The following is a 19,029-nucleotide window of genomic DNA, read 5'->3' on the forward strand; positions in this document are numbered from 1 at the left end:
GGCATCTGCTCGAGGAAGGCCTGTTCGACCATCAAGCAGGGTCTTTGGCCCTCTGCCAGCGCCAGCATCTTATCCATGAGGCCAGATGGGGTTCTGTCACCCAGACCATCCAGGTGTAGGAGCCTAGTAGCATGCTGTTGATGGGAGAGGCCGAAGGTGCTGAGGAGGAGGCTTCTGAGCGCGAGGTATTTAACTTCCTCCAGTGGGTCGTGGATGAGATCATCCACCCTGGCTGCGGTTTCTTCATCAAGCCTGCTCACGATGTGGTGGAACATCGTGCCATCTGAGGTGATGTGTCTGAGGTGAAACTGTGCTTCTGCCTGCCCAAACCAAGTGTGTGGGCGATGCATCCAGAAGGTGGGGGGTGAAGTTTCACCACGACCATGCTAATTGCTGCTGAATCCATATCAAGAGGCCAGAAAACCATCTGGACTCGCTGGGATCACCAATGTAGCGGCTGCTACAAGGAATGAAACACACCCCTACCAAGTTGGGGTTTCAAACGAACTGTCTATTCAAACTTTGCGTGTGCCCTTTAAGGGTGGCGTGAGCTCCACCCCCACATCGGCGATGATGTCACCACGCTCACCTGAGGCGCGTGCCCTGGCCTAAACCACAAGGCACAGATGTCCCCCGACGGCTCCTTCTTCTCATGGCTGCCCCGCCGGTGCAGCGATACAAGCAGGGCCGGTTTGCTTACAGATGTGTACTGCCACACAACTCCAATTATCCAAAATAGTCGGGACTGGGCATATTTTGAATAAACGTTTTTTTCTGAGGACTGGTCATGTTTTTAAGAACAGCCCGGTAACAACAGTAAATCACTTGTAACAATGTTTAAACAATGACAAACAACAGGGTAAGGCTTTTTACGCATTAAAATAAAGTTTAATTCTCACCAAATAAAAAATGCTGGGCACTGCCAATCACTGACACTTCCCCACCAAATCCCTGCTCCTGCCCAGGTACCTGAGGTCCCCGGTGCTGCCGGGAGCCTGATGCGTGCCACTGCCGGAAGCCTGATGTCCCTGGTCAGATCGACTCTGGAAAGAAAATTCTGTAAATTAGTATTTCTGAATTTTTTCAGAATTAAAAAAAAATTTCAGGATCTGAGGATTTCAGAGAATCCAATTTCAGATAATCTGAGTTGTACTGTATGTTAAAGAATGATGTTATTAGACATTCTACCTCAGATTAGAGTTTACCCGGTGTCCTGGTCCCTAAACCAGATGGGATGGTTAGATTTTGTATTGATTATAGAAAAGTTAATGTAGTAACGAAAACAAATGCTTATCCTATCCCTAGGGTGGGTGATTATGTGGAAAAGGTTGGAAAGGCTAAGTTTCTTTATAAAGATGGATTTGTTAAAAAGTTACCTATGTGCTCCCTTAACAGACAGGGATAGGGAAATTTCTGCATTCGTCAGGGTTATATGAATACAATGTTTTACGATTTGGAATGAAAAATACTCGAGGGACTTTCCAAAGAATTATTCATTTTATGATTCATTCAAGGTTCAGAGCATTTGGATGCTTATATTGATGATTTGGTTATAGGGAATAACACCTGGGAAGCACATATCTCTGAGTTAGAGAAATTGTTGAATGAACTTTCAAAAGTAAATCTTACTGTTAATTTAGCTAAAAGTGAATTTGGCCATGCTACTGTGGCTTATCTTGGTAATGTTGTTGGTCAAGGCAAGTTGGTGCCTCTTCAGGTGAACGTTCAGATGAATTTCCCATTCCCATGGGTAAGAAAGCTGTTATGTTTTTGGGAATGGTAGGGTATTATTGAAAGTTCTGTAAAACTTTTGCTATATTGCCCTTCCTTTGATTAATGTTCTGAAAGAGGATGAAAAGTTTGTTTGTACAAAACTTTGTCAGGAAGCATTTGATAAACTGAAAGCTATTATGTCACCAGCTTGTGACTTTGAGAATCTATTTTCTTTAGCAGTGGATGATAGTGATGAAGCTATTACAGAGCAGAGTTATTACAAAAGAATGATTGTGATGATATGGACTATCCAGTGTTTTATTTATCCAAGAAATTCAATGAACATCAAAAGAATTATTTTACTGTAGAGAATTATTTTCACTTGTACTGGCTTTGCAGCATTTCTATGTTTACAACTACTCAGTTCATGGACCACTTGTTGTGTATACTGACCATAATCCCTCAGTATCCTTGGGTGAAATGAAAAAAAAAAATAGACAATTGTTAAACTGGAGTCTAATTCTGCAAGAATATGATTTAATGATAACTCATATTAGCAGCAAGGATAATGTAATTGCTGATTGCCTTTCAAGATGTTAAGTTAGCAATGTTTTGCAGCAAATGGAAACTTACTATTTGTATCTGCTGTTGAAAATTTATATTTGTCTGTATTATGTCATGTAATATTTAAATGTATTATTTCAAAGATTGTTGGTTGCAGTTAAAATTTTCCTTTAAAAGATTAAAATTTTCTTTGTTGGGGGATATATTAAGAGCTCCAATTTCAATTACTGCATGTTTTGTTTCCCCTACACAAGGAAAAGGGGAATTGTGACAACCGTTTGTATGAAGAGATATTTCTCTGGAAGAAACTCAATGAGGATTTGTGAGTTTTTGGCAATCCGGTCACTCAATCTCTCCTATCTCAGTTGTGATTACTTTTTAAAATATTTTTATCATATAATGTATCATCTTACATAGTAAATGATGATTAGATAATGAATTTAATTGTATACAAGTAAATACATACAGAAGCGTAAAAATTGAGTAAATAAGAACATATTCATAACTATATCAATAGTTACTTATAATTCAATCTAGTAATAATCATAATGTATGCAACTATGTCAGATCTATTTATTGGAATGTTTCAATAAAATAATTTTTTTAAATTTAAAAAGAAAAAAACTAAATTGTACATTAAAAAACAGATCAAGAGTCTTAGTATTAGAATTTTCGCAGAGAATCCGAAAGCTTGGACTCAACAAAATCCCTAATTTGTAAAAATCTAAAAAAAGTGCCTATTGAAAAAAATTAAATTTGGCTGAAATTGTTTGAAATAAGCAAAATTATTTTGAATAAAAAGATCCTTGAAACTTGGAATACCTTTTCTATTTCTTGAATCCTGCATCAAACAAAGATGGTTGAAAAAGATGGTTATCTATAATTGGAATAGCCAGTGGAAAAACCATTAATTCCAAAGAATTTCCACAACTGAGAGAACAGTGAAGGAATAGCATTTTATGGCCATAAAGATAGCTATCTCATTGAACACTGAGCAGGAAATGCTCTATATGATAATGGACAATTCGGCTGGTGCTCCCTGTCAGGAGAATTATTGAACCCCACTGTGAGCAAAGGAAAGGTCACTTTGATTAACCCGTACCTGGATTTTGGAAGCAGGAGAATTTCTGCAGTGGACCAAGGTAATGGTCATTTCGATTGACTCATAACTGGGTTTTGGAAGGCATGTGTTTTGTTTCCCCAATGCAGGGAAAAGGGGAGTTGTGGCAACTGTTTGAATGGAGTGATATTTCTCTGGAAGAAACCTGACGAGGATTTGTGAGTTTTTTGGCCATCTGGGGATTCAGTCTCTCCCATCTCCTGTGATTACCTCTGCGCATAATTTTAAAAGTCAGCGTTTGGACAATGGATTTATAAGACTGAAGTTTGGAATGACTTTGCAGAATTGTGGCGCGTGCGATTTTTGACTAATGTGTTATATTAATTAATTAGTTGTTATTAATAAATAGAGTTTTAGAAGAAAAACAATAACACTCCCATGATTTTTCTATTGCTTGTCTGTGACGCAACAGGGGTGAGTATTTTTTAAACACGCTGTGATCGGTGTACTGTTTAAATTTGAAACATGGAAATCTGCAGATGCTATGAATATAGTAAAAACACGCAAATGCTGGAGGAACTCAGCCAGTCTCTTAGTGCCCATAGTAGGTAAAGAAAAGAAGGCTTTCTTAGCCCTATGCTCTACTTGCTTTAAACCTGTGACTGGGTGGTTCAGTATGACAATAACACCATCTACAAAAAGGGGTGATGAGTCAGCATACAGGAGAGAGATTGAAAACTTGACTGAATGGTGTTCTGTCTTGGTCGTACACTTACCTTCATTGGGAGCGGTGCAGTTCATCGCTGATGACGTAAGCAAAACAACACATGAGAGTAATTGTGTGCATGAGCGGGAGTGATAAGTGTCAGTTTCTGGGTGATGGATCTCAGACGCAGGAGGAGTAGAGAGCGTGCCTGGATCATCTGTGTGGTGGTGAGCCAATGAGAAGGTCAGAGGAGTTTAGCTGGGTGGTGTTTTGGGTGTTGAAGAATACAATGTTGTGTCTAGTGAATAATCAAGTCAACTTCATGGTGTTAAGAAATGAGTGAGTATTATTTATTTGTTTGTAAGCTGTGTTAAGTCAGTGCTGTTACAGTGCTAACAACAACTTTACACTCAATGTCATCAAAACCAAGGAGCTGATTGGGGACAATAGGAAGGGAAAACCAGAGGTGTATATTCCAGTGATCATTGGGGATCAGAGGTGGAGAAGGTGAATGAATTTAATTTCCTCAGCGTCACCATCTCAGAGGACCTTTCCTGGACCCAACACTCTAACGTCATTGTGGAAAAAAAAGCACATAAGTACCTCTACTTTCTCAGGAGTTTGGGAAAGTTTGGTATGACATCGAAAAATTTGGGTAACTTCTACATATGTCTATTGGAAAGAGTGCAGACCAGGTTTATCACAGCCTGATATAGGGACACCAATACCTCCTAGCCGAAATCACTGCCAATGGTAGTGGTACAGCTCAGTACATCACAGGCAAGCTCTCCCCATGTATGTGGAACACTGCTGTCGAAGAGCAGCAGCAATCATCAATGATCCACACCACCCAGCACATGCTGACCTATGCCATCAGGTTCAGGAACAGTGGCAGACAGAGCTGAGGTGCTCAACAAAGCAATGTCCCAGTGTGTTTCCAGTCTCTCCGATGTAGAGGAGACCATAACAGGAGATCTGGATGCATTCGATGAACCCTGCTTGATTGGTGGATTTTCAAGATTCCTGCAACGGCACACAAATAAAATACTTCTCGTTCAGCACCACTATCGAGACAAGAAAGAGGAGTGCAAGAGAGTCCCTTCAGAGTGTCCATAGATCCCATTACCCCTCGATGATACTACTTCCTGTACCCCTCATAACCTTTCTAATCCAGCAGTGAACTCATGCTCGAGACGTCCCAAGTCACTCTCCTTGATCCCTGGTTCTAAAACCCTGGAGGAATTTGAAAATTTGCCTCACCTGAAGCTCTTCAGAAGCACTGCCCGATCCCAATACCTGGTTCCCAAAAGTTGTTTGTCAATAGTCTGTAACCTGGTGTGATGCCTGTGCTGGAGCCTGGTCCCTTGCTGTGGTTTCCTACCCTGTCCTCTCCAAAGTTTCTTTTTCTTGGTGGGAAGGGTGTCCACCTTCTTTGGTGTTCTCTGCTTTCTTGGAGTCTGCAACCTTCAAAATCTAGGCTGCTGCCATCTTGAGCAGCAGACTCAGGATCTTTGATGTTTTTTTCAAAAAAACTGCAATCATCCCCATTCTACAGCTGTTGGATGGTCAGGCAGCAGAGCTCCACTTAGGAGTGCTTAAAGACCACGTCTTTTCTCCTCTACTCTTGCCAGGTCTGCATGGGTGGCAGTGCTGATACTTCTAACTATTTAATTATGATGAGTATTTTTGTTGTTATTCTGTGTAAATGCCTGCCTTTCTGTTCATGAAAACCTAGGCCATAAATATTTCTACTCAAAGTAGTGAACAAGTCATAATAATCTTTACTGCTCAGGTATTTTTTTTGTTCCTGATGCCGGCATTAAGGCATAGGAATACTGAAGAGTCTCTGTCCAATAGAAATAATTCTACGGATCTGAGACTCGATCTTGGTTTAACTCTAGTCAAGGTATGTGTGCATTTGTATTCTAGAGATTAGTGGCCTATCCGTCAAGTATTGTGAATCAGATTTGGAAATACATCTCTATGAACTAAAACTGACAGAAAATGTTTGCTGCCAAACTTAGATTCTATATAAAATGTCAGGTGGGCCTTTGAGAATGAAAACTGCACATTTTTTTTATTATTTGGTAACACACTACGCTAAGATAGCATAAAATTGAAGTGCAAGAACAAGCAGGTTTATCAAAGCTTTGTTTGCTCTGTATACAAATTGAATTTCTTCCTAAGATGTGGATGAGTAAAATCTGTATCAAGCACAGATACAAATTAGCATGTAAAGTGGATCCATTATAGTTGGGCACATGGCCACCAAGTTTTGAATAGGGGAATGAAAACTCATTACTTATCTTGTAGAAAGATTTATTTTTAAATTCCATTTTTCCATACAAGTTCTGTATGATGTGAATATAAATTATGGGGATATGTGTAATTCTCTTCAGAAAAATTCATAGGATTTCAAGGTTTTCTTATTTAATTCTTTTCAGAGTTACTGATTTGGGGAATATCAAGCGACGATTGTATTTATCAACTATCCACAAGGAATTTTCTGCAACTCCATTGCATGCAAAAATACCACTCAGTTTCATCAAACGAAAAGTTGTAAGTTATTATTTTAAAAATTATAAATTGCATTTAAAATTGAGCATATTTTCACTATGATTTAGGAACTTTATCTAACCATATCGTTTTGGAAAACCTTTCTTTCTGATAAATGTTTTGAACTCTTTATCATGTTTTAAGAGATTCAGTTTGATCTAATAGATTTAACCATCGAAATTGAGAAATTAATTATATTTTCTTGCAAATTACACCCACACGTAAATATACACGCGTACACACAAACTTAGATATACACACAGAAAGTCTGCGCATGCGCAGACACGCAGATGCAAACACGCATACATATGCATTTTTATTTATATATAGATATATCGACGTAGATATATCGACGTAGATATATCGACGTAGATATATCGATGTAGATATATCGACATGTATATAAATGTGTGCATATGTTTGTATTTTTTTTTACACTCCTCAGTCAGTTTTGTCATTGCTCTAGGTTTCTACTGCAGGAAATTTAGAAACAGCATTCAAGCAAATGTTTAATATTATTAGTTTTACACAAATAAACATATGTACAAAACATTTATGGTATGCACAATAAGTAACAATACATAGGTCAGCAAAATATAAAGGTACATAAATCGCATTCATAATACAAAAGTACATCTAATAATAATTCTATTGTGGCGGCGCAAATCCTCATGGAGAACCGGCCCCGCGTGTATCGCCACATGGCAGGGCAGTCATGAGGAGATGGTATTATCAGGGGTTCTTTCTGATTCTAGCATCCTTTCCAGGGCACACCCTGGGCAGTGATTATGATATCACCAAGCATGTGGTGACTGAGCCTAAGCTGCCCTTAAAGGGGCGCGCGCTGAATTTGAATAAACAGTCGTTAACGATCTTTTGTGTGGTGACTGCATTTTTCTCCAGCTGCTCCCAGTGCCACAGTGGTCTAGACGTCTATCTGAACCCGGTTAACAATGAACGCAGCTAAAGTAAACGCCGTAGCCCTTGAGCTTCCCCTTTCTGGCCCCATTGCCCATGATCGTGGTTCAGGTAGGCGGAGGCACAATTTCACCTGCGTAACATTTCAGCCGACGCCACAAAATTCTACTACGTCGTGGGTGCACTGGATCGAGACGGCTGCGAGGGTAGACGAACTCATCCATCGACCATCAGCAGTGGGCAAGTATACTGCCCTCAAAAACCTGTTCCTGGGCATGTTTGGCCTTACCTCCCCCCCACCCCCCAGCAGCATGCTTCTAGGCTCTTACACCTGGACGGGTTGGGGGACCGCAGCCCTTCAGCCCTCCGGGATGAGATGCTGGCTCTGGCGGGAGGATCATGAGCCGTGTTTCCTCTTCTACCAGATTTTTCTAGAACAAATGCCAGAAGATATCCGGGTGCATCTGTCTGAAGAAGATTTCACTGACCCCCGTAAGGCCGTAGCCCAGGCAGATGCCCTCTGGCGCACACAGCAGGAAAATTAGGTGGCCCTCGGCTAGGTTTCCAATCCGGTGCCCCGACAACTGCAGGATGCCCCCAAGCACAAGCCGGAGGAAACCCAGTCAACATGGTGCTTTTACCACCAGCGCTGGGGAGCGCAAGTGCTGCCAACCCTGCAATTTTCAGGGAAGTGGCCCGGCCAACCGCTGTTGATGGCTGCGATAGTTGGCCACCTGAACAGCCTCCTTTACATCACAGACAAATCCATGGGCCGCTGGTTCCTGGTGGACACAGGCCGAGCTGATCGCCCTCCCCCCGACAGTGGTGGAGACTCGTAACCGGGTCCCAGGTCCAACCCTGTGGGCTGCCAACGGCTCTGCAGTCAAGACCTATGGCACCCGTAGGGCGCAGATACAGATCGGGGAAGAAAAGTTCACATGGAAGTTCATGCTGGCCTCGGGCATCGTGCTGTTGGGAGCTGACTTCCGGAGGGCTCATGGCCTGCTGGTGGACATGAGGGTCAGGAGGCTGCTCAAATCCCATACTTTTCACTCAGTGCAACTGGGCACGGCGGACGACGACAGACCCAGAATTGCCACAGTAGCCGTTGCCAGGGACGAGTATCCCGAGATCTTCAGCGAGTTTCCCACCATCCTGGAGCCATGCTTTGACACCGCTTTCCCCCAACACAGACTCTTCTACCTCATCTCCACACAAGGCCCCCCATTGCATGCCAGAGCTAGACAGCTGCCACCGGAGAAACTGAAGCAGTTAAAGGAGGAATTCTCCAGGCTCCAGGAGTTGGGCATCATCCGGCAGTCGGACAGTGCCTGGTTGGCGCCTCTGCACATGGTCCCGAAGTCATCTGGTGGTTGGAGGCCCTGCGGAGACTACAGGTGGTTGAATGATGCCACAACTCCAGACAGGTACCCAGTCCCTCATATCCAGGATTTCGCGACCAACCTCCACGCACGCGGTTCTTTTCTAAAGTCGATTTGGTGCGGGGATACCACCATATCCCAGTTTGCCCCGATAACATTGGAAAGACCGCCATTATCACCCCTTTCGGCTTATTCGAGTTCCTCAGGATGCCATTCGTGTTGAAGAACGCGACCCAGATGTTCCAGCGCCTCATGGACATGGTGGGTAGGGATTTGGACTTTGTCTTTATCTACCTGGATGACCTCCTGGTAGCCAGCTGCAGCCGCAAAGAGCACAAAGTCCATCTCCGTACCCTGTTCGCCCATCTGGCAGAGTTCAGCTTCATGGTCAACAAGGCCAAATGCCCGTTTGGGAAACAAACATTGCAGTTCCTAGGGCACACCATCTCAGCGTCTGGGGAAGCTCCAGCACCGGAGAAAGTGGCAGCCGTCCAGCATTTCCCCAAACCCTCCACCCTTAAAGGCCTACAAGAATTTGTGGGGATGATAAATGTCTATCATAGATTCATCCCCAACGCCGCCCGCACCATGCACCCTCTATTCAGGCTGATCACGGTAAAAGAGAAGACCCTGGCCTGGTCGGAGGAGGCGGACGAGGCCTTCACTGCGACGAAACAGGCCCTCGCCAAGACGACGCTACTGGTACATCCGCGCCCGGAAACACACATGGCACTCTCGGTCGATGCTTCCGCTACAGCAGTCGGGGGAGTGCAGTCAGGGGAGTACTGGGACAGTGGCTGGACGGGCAATGGCGCCTGCTGGTCTTTATCAGTAAGGATTTGCAGCCGCTGGAACTTAAATATAGTGCGTACGACCAGGATCTCCTGGCGCTGTACCTGGCCATCTGCCACTTTCGTTATTTCTTGGAGGGCAGAACCTTTACTGTTTTTACTGATCACAAGCCCCTCCCTCAAGCACTGGCTATAGTCAAGGACCTGTGGTCAGCCAGGCAACAGCACCACCTTTCCTATGTGTCCAAATACACCACGGACATCTGGCACAGGGTAGACAAAGACAAGGAAGGTGAGCAGCTCGCGGACCTCCGCAAAAGACTGGCCAACCTAATCCCGCCTGGCCATCAACACATTAGCTCCCGGCCTATACTATGCGTGACTAGCGTAGGCCCAACAGCACGACACCAAAACATAAGCTCTCCAGACCTCCATCTCGGGGTCTGCACCTCGAGGATATCCGGCTTCCTGACTCTGCCCAGCCGCTGCTCTGCGACACCTCCACTGGCTCACCGGACTTGGTAGTTCCACAGGAGTGGAGGGGAAGAGTCGTCAGCTCCATCCATGATCTCGCCCACCCCTTAATAAAGACAATCGTGAGGATGGTGGCACAACGATTCATCTGGCATGGACTCAAGAAAGAGGTGGCAGTGTTAGCCTGCAATTGCATCAGGTGTCAGGCATCTAAAATTCATAGACACACGAAGGTCCCTATTGAACATTTTGTTTTGGCAACACGGAGGTTCCAGCATATCCACTTGGATGTCGTGGGCCTCTTGCCGGTGTCCAGAGAGTCGCACTACCTATTTACTATAGTAGACAGAGCAACGAGATGGCTGGAAGCCATCCCATTCCGTGAGGCGTCAGCGAAGACATGTGCCAGAGCCCTGGTCAGCCAGTGGATCACTCATTTTGGCATGCTGGTGCACATTATGAGCGACAGAGGTGCTCAGTTTACCTCCATGCTATGGATTCAGCTGACGAGGCTTTTAGGGATAACATTTCACCACACCACGGCCTAACACCCATAGTCTAACGGGTTGGGAGAGAGGTTCTACCGACACTTGAAGTATGCTCTGATGGCAAGGCTTTCCGGCCCGTACTGGATAGACGAGTTGCTCTGGGTCATCCTCGGGATCAGAACGGAGCCCAAGGAGGACCTGCAAGCCTCGTCGGCAGAGATGGTTTGCGGCACGCCACTCTCCCTGCCAGGTGAATTACGTGGCCCAGTGGCCGATACAACGCACAAGGAAGGTGAGCGGCTAGCGGACCTCCGCAAAAGACTGGCCAACCTAATCCCGCCTCCCCCATCACACCACGGCACCCAACCATCCCATCGACCCAAAGAACTGGATGTGGCGTAGTTTGTATTTGTCTGGAGAGGACCACAGGGGGCCCCGTTACTGCACCCATATGAAGGACCTTATAAGTTCTCCAGTGGTCGGATGGAACTTTCACCTAAGATGTGGGGGGGGAAGGAGGAAGTCTTTACAGTGGACCGGTTAAAAGCTGCTCATTTGGATTTATCCCAGCCGTGCCCAAGTGCCGGGGCCGACCACCAAAGCGGCAGGACGCGTTGCTGGTTCTCGGGGGGGGTTGTGTGGCAGCACAGATCCTTATGGCAATCCGACCCCTTGGGTATCACCACATGGCGGGGCAGCCATGGGGAGATGGTGTCATCAGGGGTTCCTCTCTGACTCCAGCATCCTTCCATCGTGTGCCCTGGGCAGCGATTATGATGTCACCATGCATGTGGTGACTGAGCTTAAGCTTCCCTTAAAGGGGCGCACACTGAATTTGAATAAACAGTCGTTAATGAACTTTGGTGTGGGGATTGTGTTTTTCTCCAGCTGCTCCTAGTGCTACACTATCATGTATAGCTGTGTCTCTAAACCACATCCCCATATCAACATTGTATAACTAAAAAAAATGTTGTACTTTCCTGTAGTAAAATGACAAAATACTGAAATTCAGGACTTATTATGCCGAGAGGTTGTCAAAATAATTCATGAATGGTCCCCACAATGTTTGAAACTTTATATTTGAATTATTGAGTGGCGAATTTTTTTCTAAATTTAAGCAGGGCATAATGTCCCTCAACCAATGAGCATGAGGAGGGAGGGCATCATCATTCCATCTCAAAAGTGTCACACATCTGGCCAGAAGAGAGGGAAAAGATAGAGTACGAAATTTGATTGGAGTTAAAAGAACATCATCCTCTCCAGTTCTGCCGAAAAGGATTTGGCTCTAAATTTAAGGATTAAGGATAAAGTTTGAAAAACATTCCTCCAGTATTTTTTTTAAAGGCTAGGACATGTCCAGAACATATGAATTAAAGAAGCCTCTCCTCTTTTACATTTATCACAACAAGAATTTATATCTGAATAGATATGAGATAATTTAACATTAAACATATGGGTACTATGTACAACTTTAAATTGTAATTCTCCCAGAATCACAGTGCTGCTTTCGCGCAAACAGAGGAACTACTGACATGGTCTTTGCCCTCAGACAGCTCCAAGAAAAGTGCAGAGAACAAAACAAAGGACTCTACATCACCTTTGTTGACCTCACCAAAGCCTTCGAAACCGTGAGCAGGAAAGGGCTTTGGCAAATACTAGAGCGCATCGGATGTCCCCCAAAGTTCCTCAACATGATTATCCAACTGCACGAAAACCAACAAGGTCGGGTCAGATACAGCAATGAGCTCTCTGAACCCTTCTCCATTAACAATGGCGTGAAGCAAGGCTGTGTTCTCGCACCAACCCTCTTTTCAATCTTCTTCAGCATGATGCTGAACCAAGCCATGAAAGACCCCAACAATGAAGATGCTGTTTAAATCCGGTACCGCACGGATGGCAGTCTCTTCAATCTGAGGCGCCTGCAAGCTCACACCAAGACACAAGAGAAACTTGTCCGTGAACTACTCTTTGCAGACGATGCCACTTTAGTTGCCCATTCAGAACCAGCTCTTCAGCGCTTGACGTCCTGTTTTGCGGAAACTGCCAAAATGTTTGGCCTGGAAGTCAGCCTGAAGAAAACTGAGGTCCTCCATCAGCCAGCTCCCCACCATGACTACCAGCCCCCCCACATCTCCATCGGGCACACAAAACTCAAAACGGTCAACCAGTTTACCTACCTCAGCTGCACCATTTCATCAGATGCAAAGATCGACAATGAGATAGACAACAGACTCGCCAAGGCAAATAGCGCCTTTGGAAGACTACACAAAAGAGTCTGGAAAAACAACCAACTGAAAAACCTCACAAAGATAAGCGTATACAGAGCCGTTGTCATACCCACACTCCTGTTTGGCTCCGAATCATGGGTCCTCTACCGGCATCACCTACGGCTCCTAGAACGCTTCCACCAGCGTTGTCTCCGCTCCATCCTCAACATCCATTGGAGCGCTTTCATCCCTAACGTCGAAGTACTCGAGATGGCAGAGGTCGACAGCATCGAGTCCACGCTGCTGAAGATCCAGCTGCGCTGGGTGGGTCACGTCTCCAGAATGGAGGACCATCGCCTTCCCAAGATCGTGTTATATGGCGAGCTCTCCACTGGCCACCATGACAGAGGTGCACCAAAGAAAAGGTACAAGGACTGCCTAAAGAAATCTCTTGGTGCCTGCCACATTGACCACCACCAGTGGGCTGATATCGCCTCAAACCGTGCATCTTGACGCCTCATAGTTTGGCGGGCAGCAACCTCCTTTGAAGAAGACCGCAGAGCCCACCTCACTGACAAAAGGCAAAGGAGGAAAAACCCAACACCCAACCCCAACCAACCAATTTTCCCCTGCAGCCGCTGCAACCGTGTCTGCCTGTCCCGCATCGGACTTGTCAGCCACAAACGAGCCTGCAGCTGACGTGGACTTTTACCCCCTCCATAAATCTTCGTCCGCGAAGCCAAGCCAAAGAAGAAAGAAATTGTAATAAACATATAAAGATATAGTATAAGTACTCTGGTGGCTATTGTATATGCTATTATTTTAATGCAGTGGATTTATTATGTGTTTTCTTTTCTGACCAAACTTTATAAAAATAACTTTAAAAGAAAGGATGTAACATTAACCAGCTTAAAAAGCAAACCCCAAATCTCATCCGATAATGAAAGGCCTAAATTCTATTCCCAGGCAATTTTAACTAAAAGGGCTAGTCTCAAACCATAAACTTATCATAAATAGTGGATATTAAACCTTTGCAAGAAAGTTGTAAACTAAAAATTACATCAACAATGCTCACATCAGGTACTTGATGGAAATGAGGTATCTGAGATTAAAGAAAATGCCTGATTTCCAAATATCTGAAAAAAATCAGTATTTGGTAAATTGAACTTTTCTGAAAGCTGTTCAAATGACACAAAACTTTTATCAATAAAAAAAAAGATTGATGAAACGTTCAATATCCAATCTGTACCATTCATTAAAATCAAAAATCATGCAAAGAAGGTTGTAAAAGATACTCTAATCGTGTCCCTGACAACAGGATTGTCAATTGATTTATTGAAAGAGAAATAAAATGAGGATCCAAAAAGTGTGAAATGGAAAAAGTTTTTAGCAGAATTCATCTCCACTGTTACCCATACTGTACAGTCAATTCGGTTAGGAAAATATAACCAAAATCTAAGGTTACGTATATTGACTGCCCAATAATAAAATCTGAAATTGGTTAGTGCCATGTCTCCATTCCTTTTAGATGTTTGAAGGTAAACTTTGTTCAGAAGAGGGTGCCTACCTTCAGATGATAAAGCCAAATCAAGTAAATTTTAAAAAAACGATTTAGGAATAAAAATTGCTGTAGATGAAAAAGATATAAAAATTTAAATAAGATATTCATTTTGATAAAATTAATATAACCAACCAGAGATATAGAAAGGGGCGGCCATTGTTTCACGTGCTTTAATGAAGTAAGGAAATTTTATTTAAAAAGATACTTGTAATTCTTTCTAACTGAAATACCAAGATAAGTCAATTAATTTACCACAGTCTTAAAAGGAAGACTAGTGTACACTGATGCAGGTGCATTCAGAGGGAAAAAGTTCACTTTTCACTGATCTATAATCCTGAAAACTGACTAAATTGAAGGTAAAGAGGTGTCAGGGCTTGATATAAAAAGCAGAAGGTCATCTGCATAAAGGGAAACTTTATGTTCAATTCCCTTCTTACAGATCCCAGAAATATCCTTGCACTCTCAAAATGCAATCACCAAAGGTTCTATGGCCAAATCGAAATATAAGGAACTTGGAGGACACCCTTTTTTTAAATATTTACAAATTTTACACCACAATAATAATTACATTTCATTTCAAAAATTATTTCAAAAAGTTAAACGTGGTATATAAACCCTCCCCATCTCTCTCCCCTCCCCCCAAAACCCCTAGAAAGAGAAAAGAAAAAGAGATTAAAGTAAGAAGGACTGGAGAATGCCAAGGGAATAGAGGATTTATATCATAAAGTCTAATATTGTAGGTGACCAAGAAGTGAGGTCTTCAGAGAGCTTTTCAAATGTACAAACCCACATTTTGTAAATATGGGCACCATATTTTCCAAAATAAATGTTATTTATTTTGTAAACTGTAAGTAATCTTCTCTAATGGTATGCAGCTACAAAGTTCTGCATGCCTTCTTTTCATACTGTATCTGACTTCCATGATATTGCTATACATTTCCAATAAACTGCTAAAGTAATTTGTACAAACTCAATTTGATACATAGTTAATTTTAACTTAAGTCATATAACCTTAATATTACTCAATAAATATAACATCAGATCCTGTGGGAACTTGACCCCCGAAATCCATTCCAAAAAGTTACCGACTTCCAACCAAAATATCTAACTTTAGGACACTGCCAAGTAGAATGCAAAAAAAGTTCCAATCTCACATCCATACCTAAAACATAAATCTGATTTCACAGGATTCAGTCTATTTAATTTTTGTGGAGTCAAATGTAACTGATTCAAAAAATTATATTGAATGAACCTTTACCTCATCTTTATAATTTTTATCATGTTACTCTTACACAATTCTATCAAATCTTAATCATTTATTTGTCTATTTAAATCTACTTCCCATCTTAATCTTGCTTTATGCACCCCTATTTTGGGTGCTTTCCTTTGAAATAAATTATACATTACAGAAATAAATTTATTTATAAATCAATAATTCCTGTTCACTCTCACTAGGTAGCATCAAACTCAGACCTATTTTATCAGTCATAAAAGCCTTAACTTGATTATAACAGAAAAAAAGTACTATTAGGCACATTAAAATTTATTCTTCATTCGCTCAAATGTTATAAATCTCCCAGCGTCATAACCATCCTCTATCCTCTCAATACCTATCAACATCCAAGTCCTCAAAAATTGATTATCCATAGAAAATGGAATGTCTCTTTTGACAAAGGGGCATTTTTCGTGAAACTAAACCTTTCATACCTATTTCATAATCAATCTTATTCCATAACTCAATGAAATGTTTCAAAATAGGTGTTTTCCTACTTGTAACAATTTAGAATTCCATTTATAGCTAAAATCCTGTAAATCTATTTCTCCTACTTTACTAAATTGTATATTAACCCAAGCAGGAATTTTATCTAAACTAAACAATACATTAATAAATCTCAATTGAACAGCTTCATAATAATTCTTATAAAGGGGAAGTTGAAGTCCCTCAATTCAAACTTGCAAAGAAACACTTTTCATAAAAACTTCCTAACACTTACATTTAAATCCTTAAAAATTTGAGAAATTGAGATAGGGATCAACTGAAAAAGATATTGAACTCTTGGGAAGATATTTATCGTAATACAATTTACCATACTTAATAGAGTAATTCCACTTGTTCAAATCCTCAGCAATTTTATTAAATAAAGGTAAATAATTTATATTTTTTTAATCAATATCAACCCAAATACCTAAATATTTAATTCCAGAATCTGGCCACCTAAATTTAGTAGCTATTTTACATTGAGTATAATCACCCTTAACTAAAGACATAATTTCATTTTTATCCCAATTAATTTTATACCCAGATATTTCCCCATATTCTTCCAGTCTTGCATATAGTAGAGACAAAGAATTTATAGGATCAGTCAAATAAACCAAAACATCATCAGCAAATAAATTAATGTTATATTCCTCTTGATTAACCTTTATACCCTTAATCTTAAAATCTTAAGATCTGCTAAGGGTTCTATTGTCAAAATAAACAAGGCTGATGATAAAGGACAACCCTGATGACTCTATCTAGTTACTGGAAAAAAAGTAGAAATTTGTCCATCTGTTACCACCCTTGCACAAGAATTTTTATATAGGGCTTTCACACAATTTATAAATGTCAACCCAAAGCCAAATTTTCCTAATATTTTAAACAAAAAATCCATTCTAATCTTTCAAAAGTATTCTCTACATCCAAGGCTACTACCATACTTAAATCACCTTTTTTGAACTAAGCTAATCAACTTTGCAATATTATCAGCATATTGTCACTTTTTGACAAATCCTGTTTTGTCAATATGAATTAAATTTGGTAAATATTTAGCTAATCTATTTGCTAACATTGTTTGCAACAATTTTATAATCTGCATTCAATAATGATATCAGTTGATTAGATGCCAGATTGAATGGATCTTTATCTTTCTCTTTCTCTGTATATAACTGTAATTACTGTAGTTGAAAAGGACTCCATTAAGTAATGAGATTTCGCAGATTGATTTAACATCTCCATAAAAGGAGATATTAAAAGATCTTTAAACTTAAAAAAAAATCAGGTGGAAAACCATCCCTCCCACCCCCCCTCCCCAACCCTAGAGACTTATCATTTTGCAATGAACTCAGTGCTTCACTGACTTCTCTTACCGTAAAAGGAGCATCCAAATCCCTTTGATCTCGATATTTCAAACTACGTAAATTTATCTGAGATAAATTTTTATCTCACCAAGCATAAACATTAGCAAAAATTACCATTTTATTATACAATTTCCCTGAAACTATGATATACCAACCATTTGTATCTGATACGACACTGTGATGAACTAAAGGATTATTTTAATTAATAAGAATTGAGACACCCCACCCCCAGCTTTAGCCTGAAAGGAAGAATAAAAAAGCTCCCCCTTCCACCTTATCATAAGGTGAGAATTATCACAACTATGTAAAAATACAATCGAGGCTGGTTTAATATGTGAAAACACTTCCTCTTAACCGAATGGTTAAAACCTTTTATGTTCCAACTAAGGAAATTAATCCATATTGTTGATTAACACAAGTAATATCCCAACTCCAGGTGTCAGCCTTGAATCAAAAATGTGAAACTAGTGATAAATTGAAGGTGAACCTTACAAGGTCAGAACTTGTACAGATTCCTAAAGCCATAACAACATTGAGAAAGCAACCCCCCCTTCCATCCCCTCTCCCAACCCCAAAGCCAGACAGCTGCTGAAGATGCCAACAACACACTCTTCAAAATGATCATTTACATGTAAACAAATCTTCCTGCTGGACATGTTATCTCTAGCTCCATTCTTATTAATGTAAAAATAATTCAGCACTTCCAAACAATACTTATTTATGTTGAGACTAGAAGCATAAAAAAATTCTTCTAACATTTCTCATACAGTTTGAAAAGTATATAACAAAGTAAAAATTTGAGCCATTATTACTGAGAGAGAAATGAATATATTTCTCAGTATTCTTCTAGTAAAAATTTAATAGCTCAATCAATTTATTACAAAGAAAAATACTTGCATTACTGCAACCCAAGTGGGTTTACTACCTCATAAAATGTGGCCAAAGCAAAGGAAGCTAACCAGTCCTCGCCCAACAAATACTATATAACGTGTGTTAGAAACATTAAAAGTAATAATGATCAATCAGCTTCAGTCATTGAGTAGAAATTCACACTGGGCGCGACGTAGAAGGGAGACCATCTAGATAGATCCGAGCCTCTTCAGCCTAAGGCAGCCACTTCTTATGATCATTGGGAAGTGCGCGATACAACGTTACTTCTCTGTTGTCGTTTAAACTTCAAAACTTCAGGACAGTGGTCCTCTACAATCTTGATCTGCTGGCCGTGATATTTAAGTTTCCCTCTTTGGCGAGCTTCACGATTCAGAGAATCCTTTCTTTGAAATTGAAGAATGACCGAGCGCAATCTGTGCTCCAGGCCGGCTTGGGTATTAATGAGTGATGAGTTCTATCAACCTCTGGTGAAGATGGGAGCAGCTTCTTCCCTAAAACCACACAAATCAACTCCGAAATAAAATTTTGCAAGTTGCTCACTTGCAGTAGATTCAGCCAAGCCCAGAATACATATATTTTGTCATCTGCTCCTGCTTTC

General features: G+C 41.3%; 1 protein-coding gene across 12 annotated transcripts in view; it reads left to right on the plus strand.

The window, feature by feature from the left end:
• cfap20dc (CFAP20 domain containing) overlaps positions 1-19,029 on the plus strand; it is a 345,044-nt gene that overhangs the window by 135,321 nt on the left and 190,694 nt on the right. For all 12 annotated transcript variants that reach the window (XR_011357997.1, XR_011357998.1, XM_069939547.1 and 9 more), the window contains one exon: positions 6,488-6,602. Coding sequence is in view for 10 of the 12 variants with exons in the window: in XM_069939547.1 (XP_069795648.1) it covers positions 6,488-6,602 (115 nt within the window). In the remaining 2 variants the exon portion in view is untranslated. The remainder of the gene's footprint in view (positions 1-6,487; positions 6,603-19,029) is intronic.

The sequence above is a fragment of the Narcine bancroftii genome, chromosome 5 (assembly GCF_036971445.1).
Source record: "Narcine bancroftii isolate sNarBan1 chromosome 5, sNarBan1.hap1, whole genome shotgun sequence".
NCBI lineage: Eukaryota > Metazoa > Chordata > Chondrichthyes > Torpediniformes > Narcinidae > Narcine > Narcine bancroftii.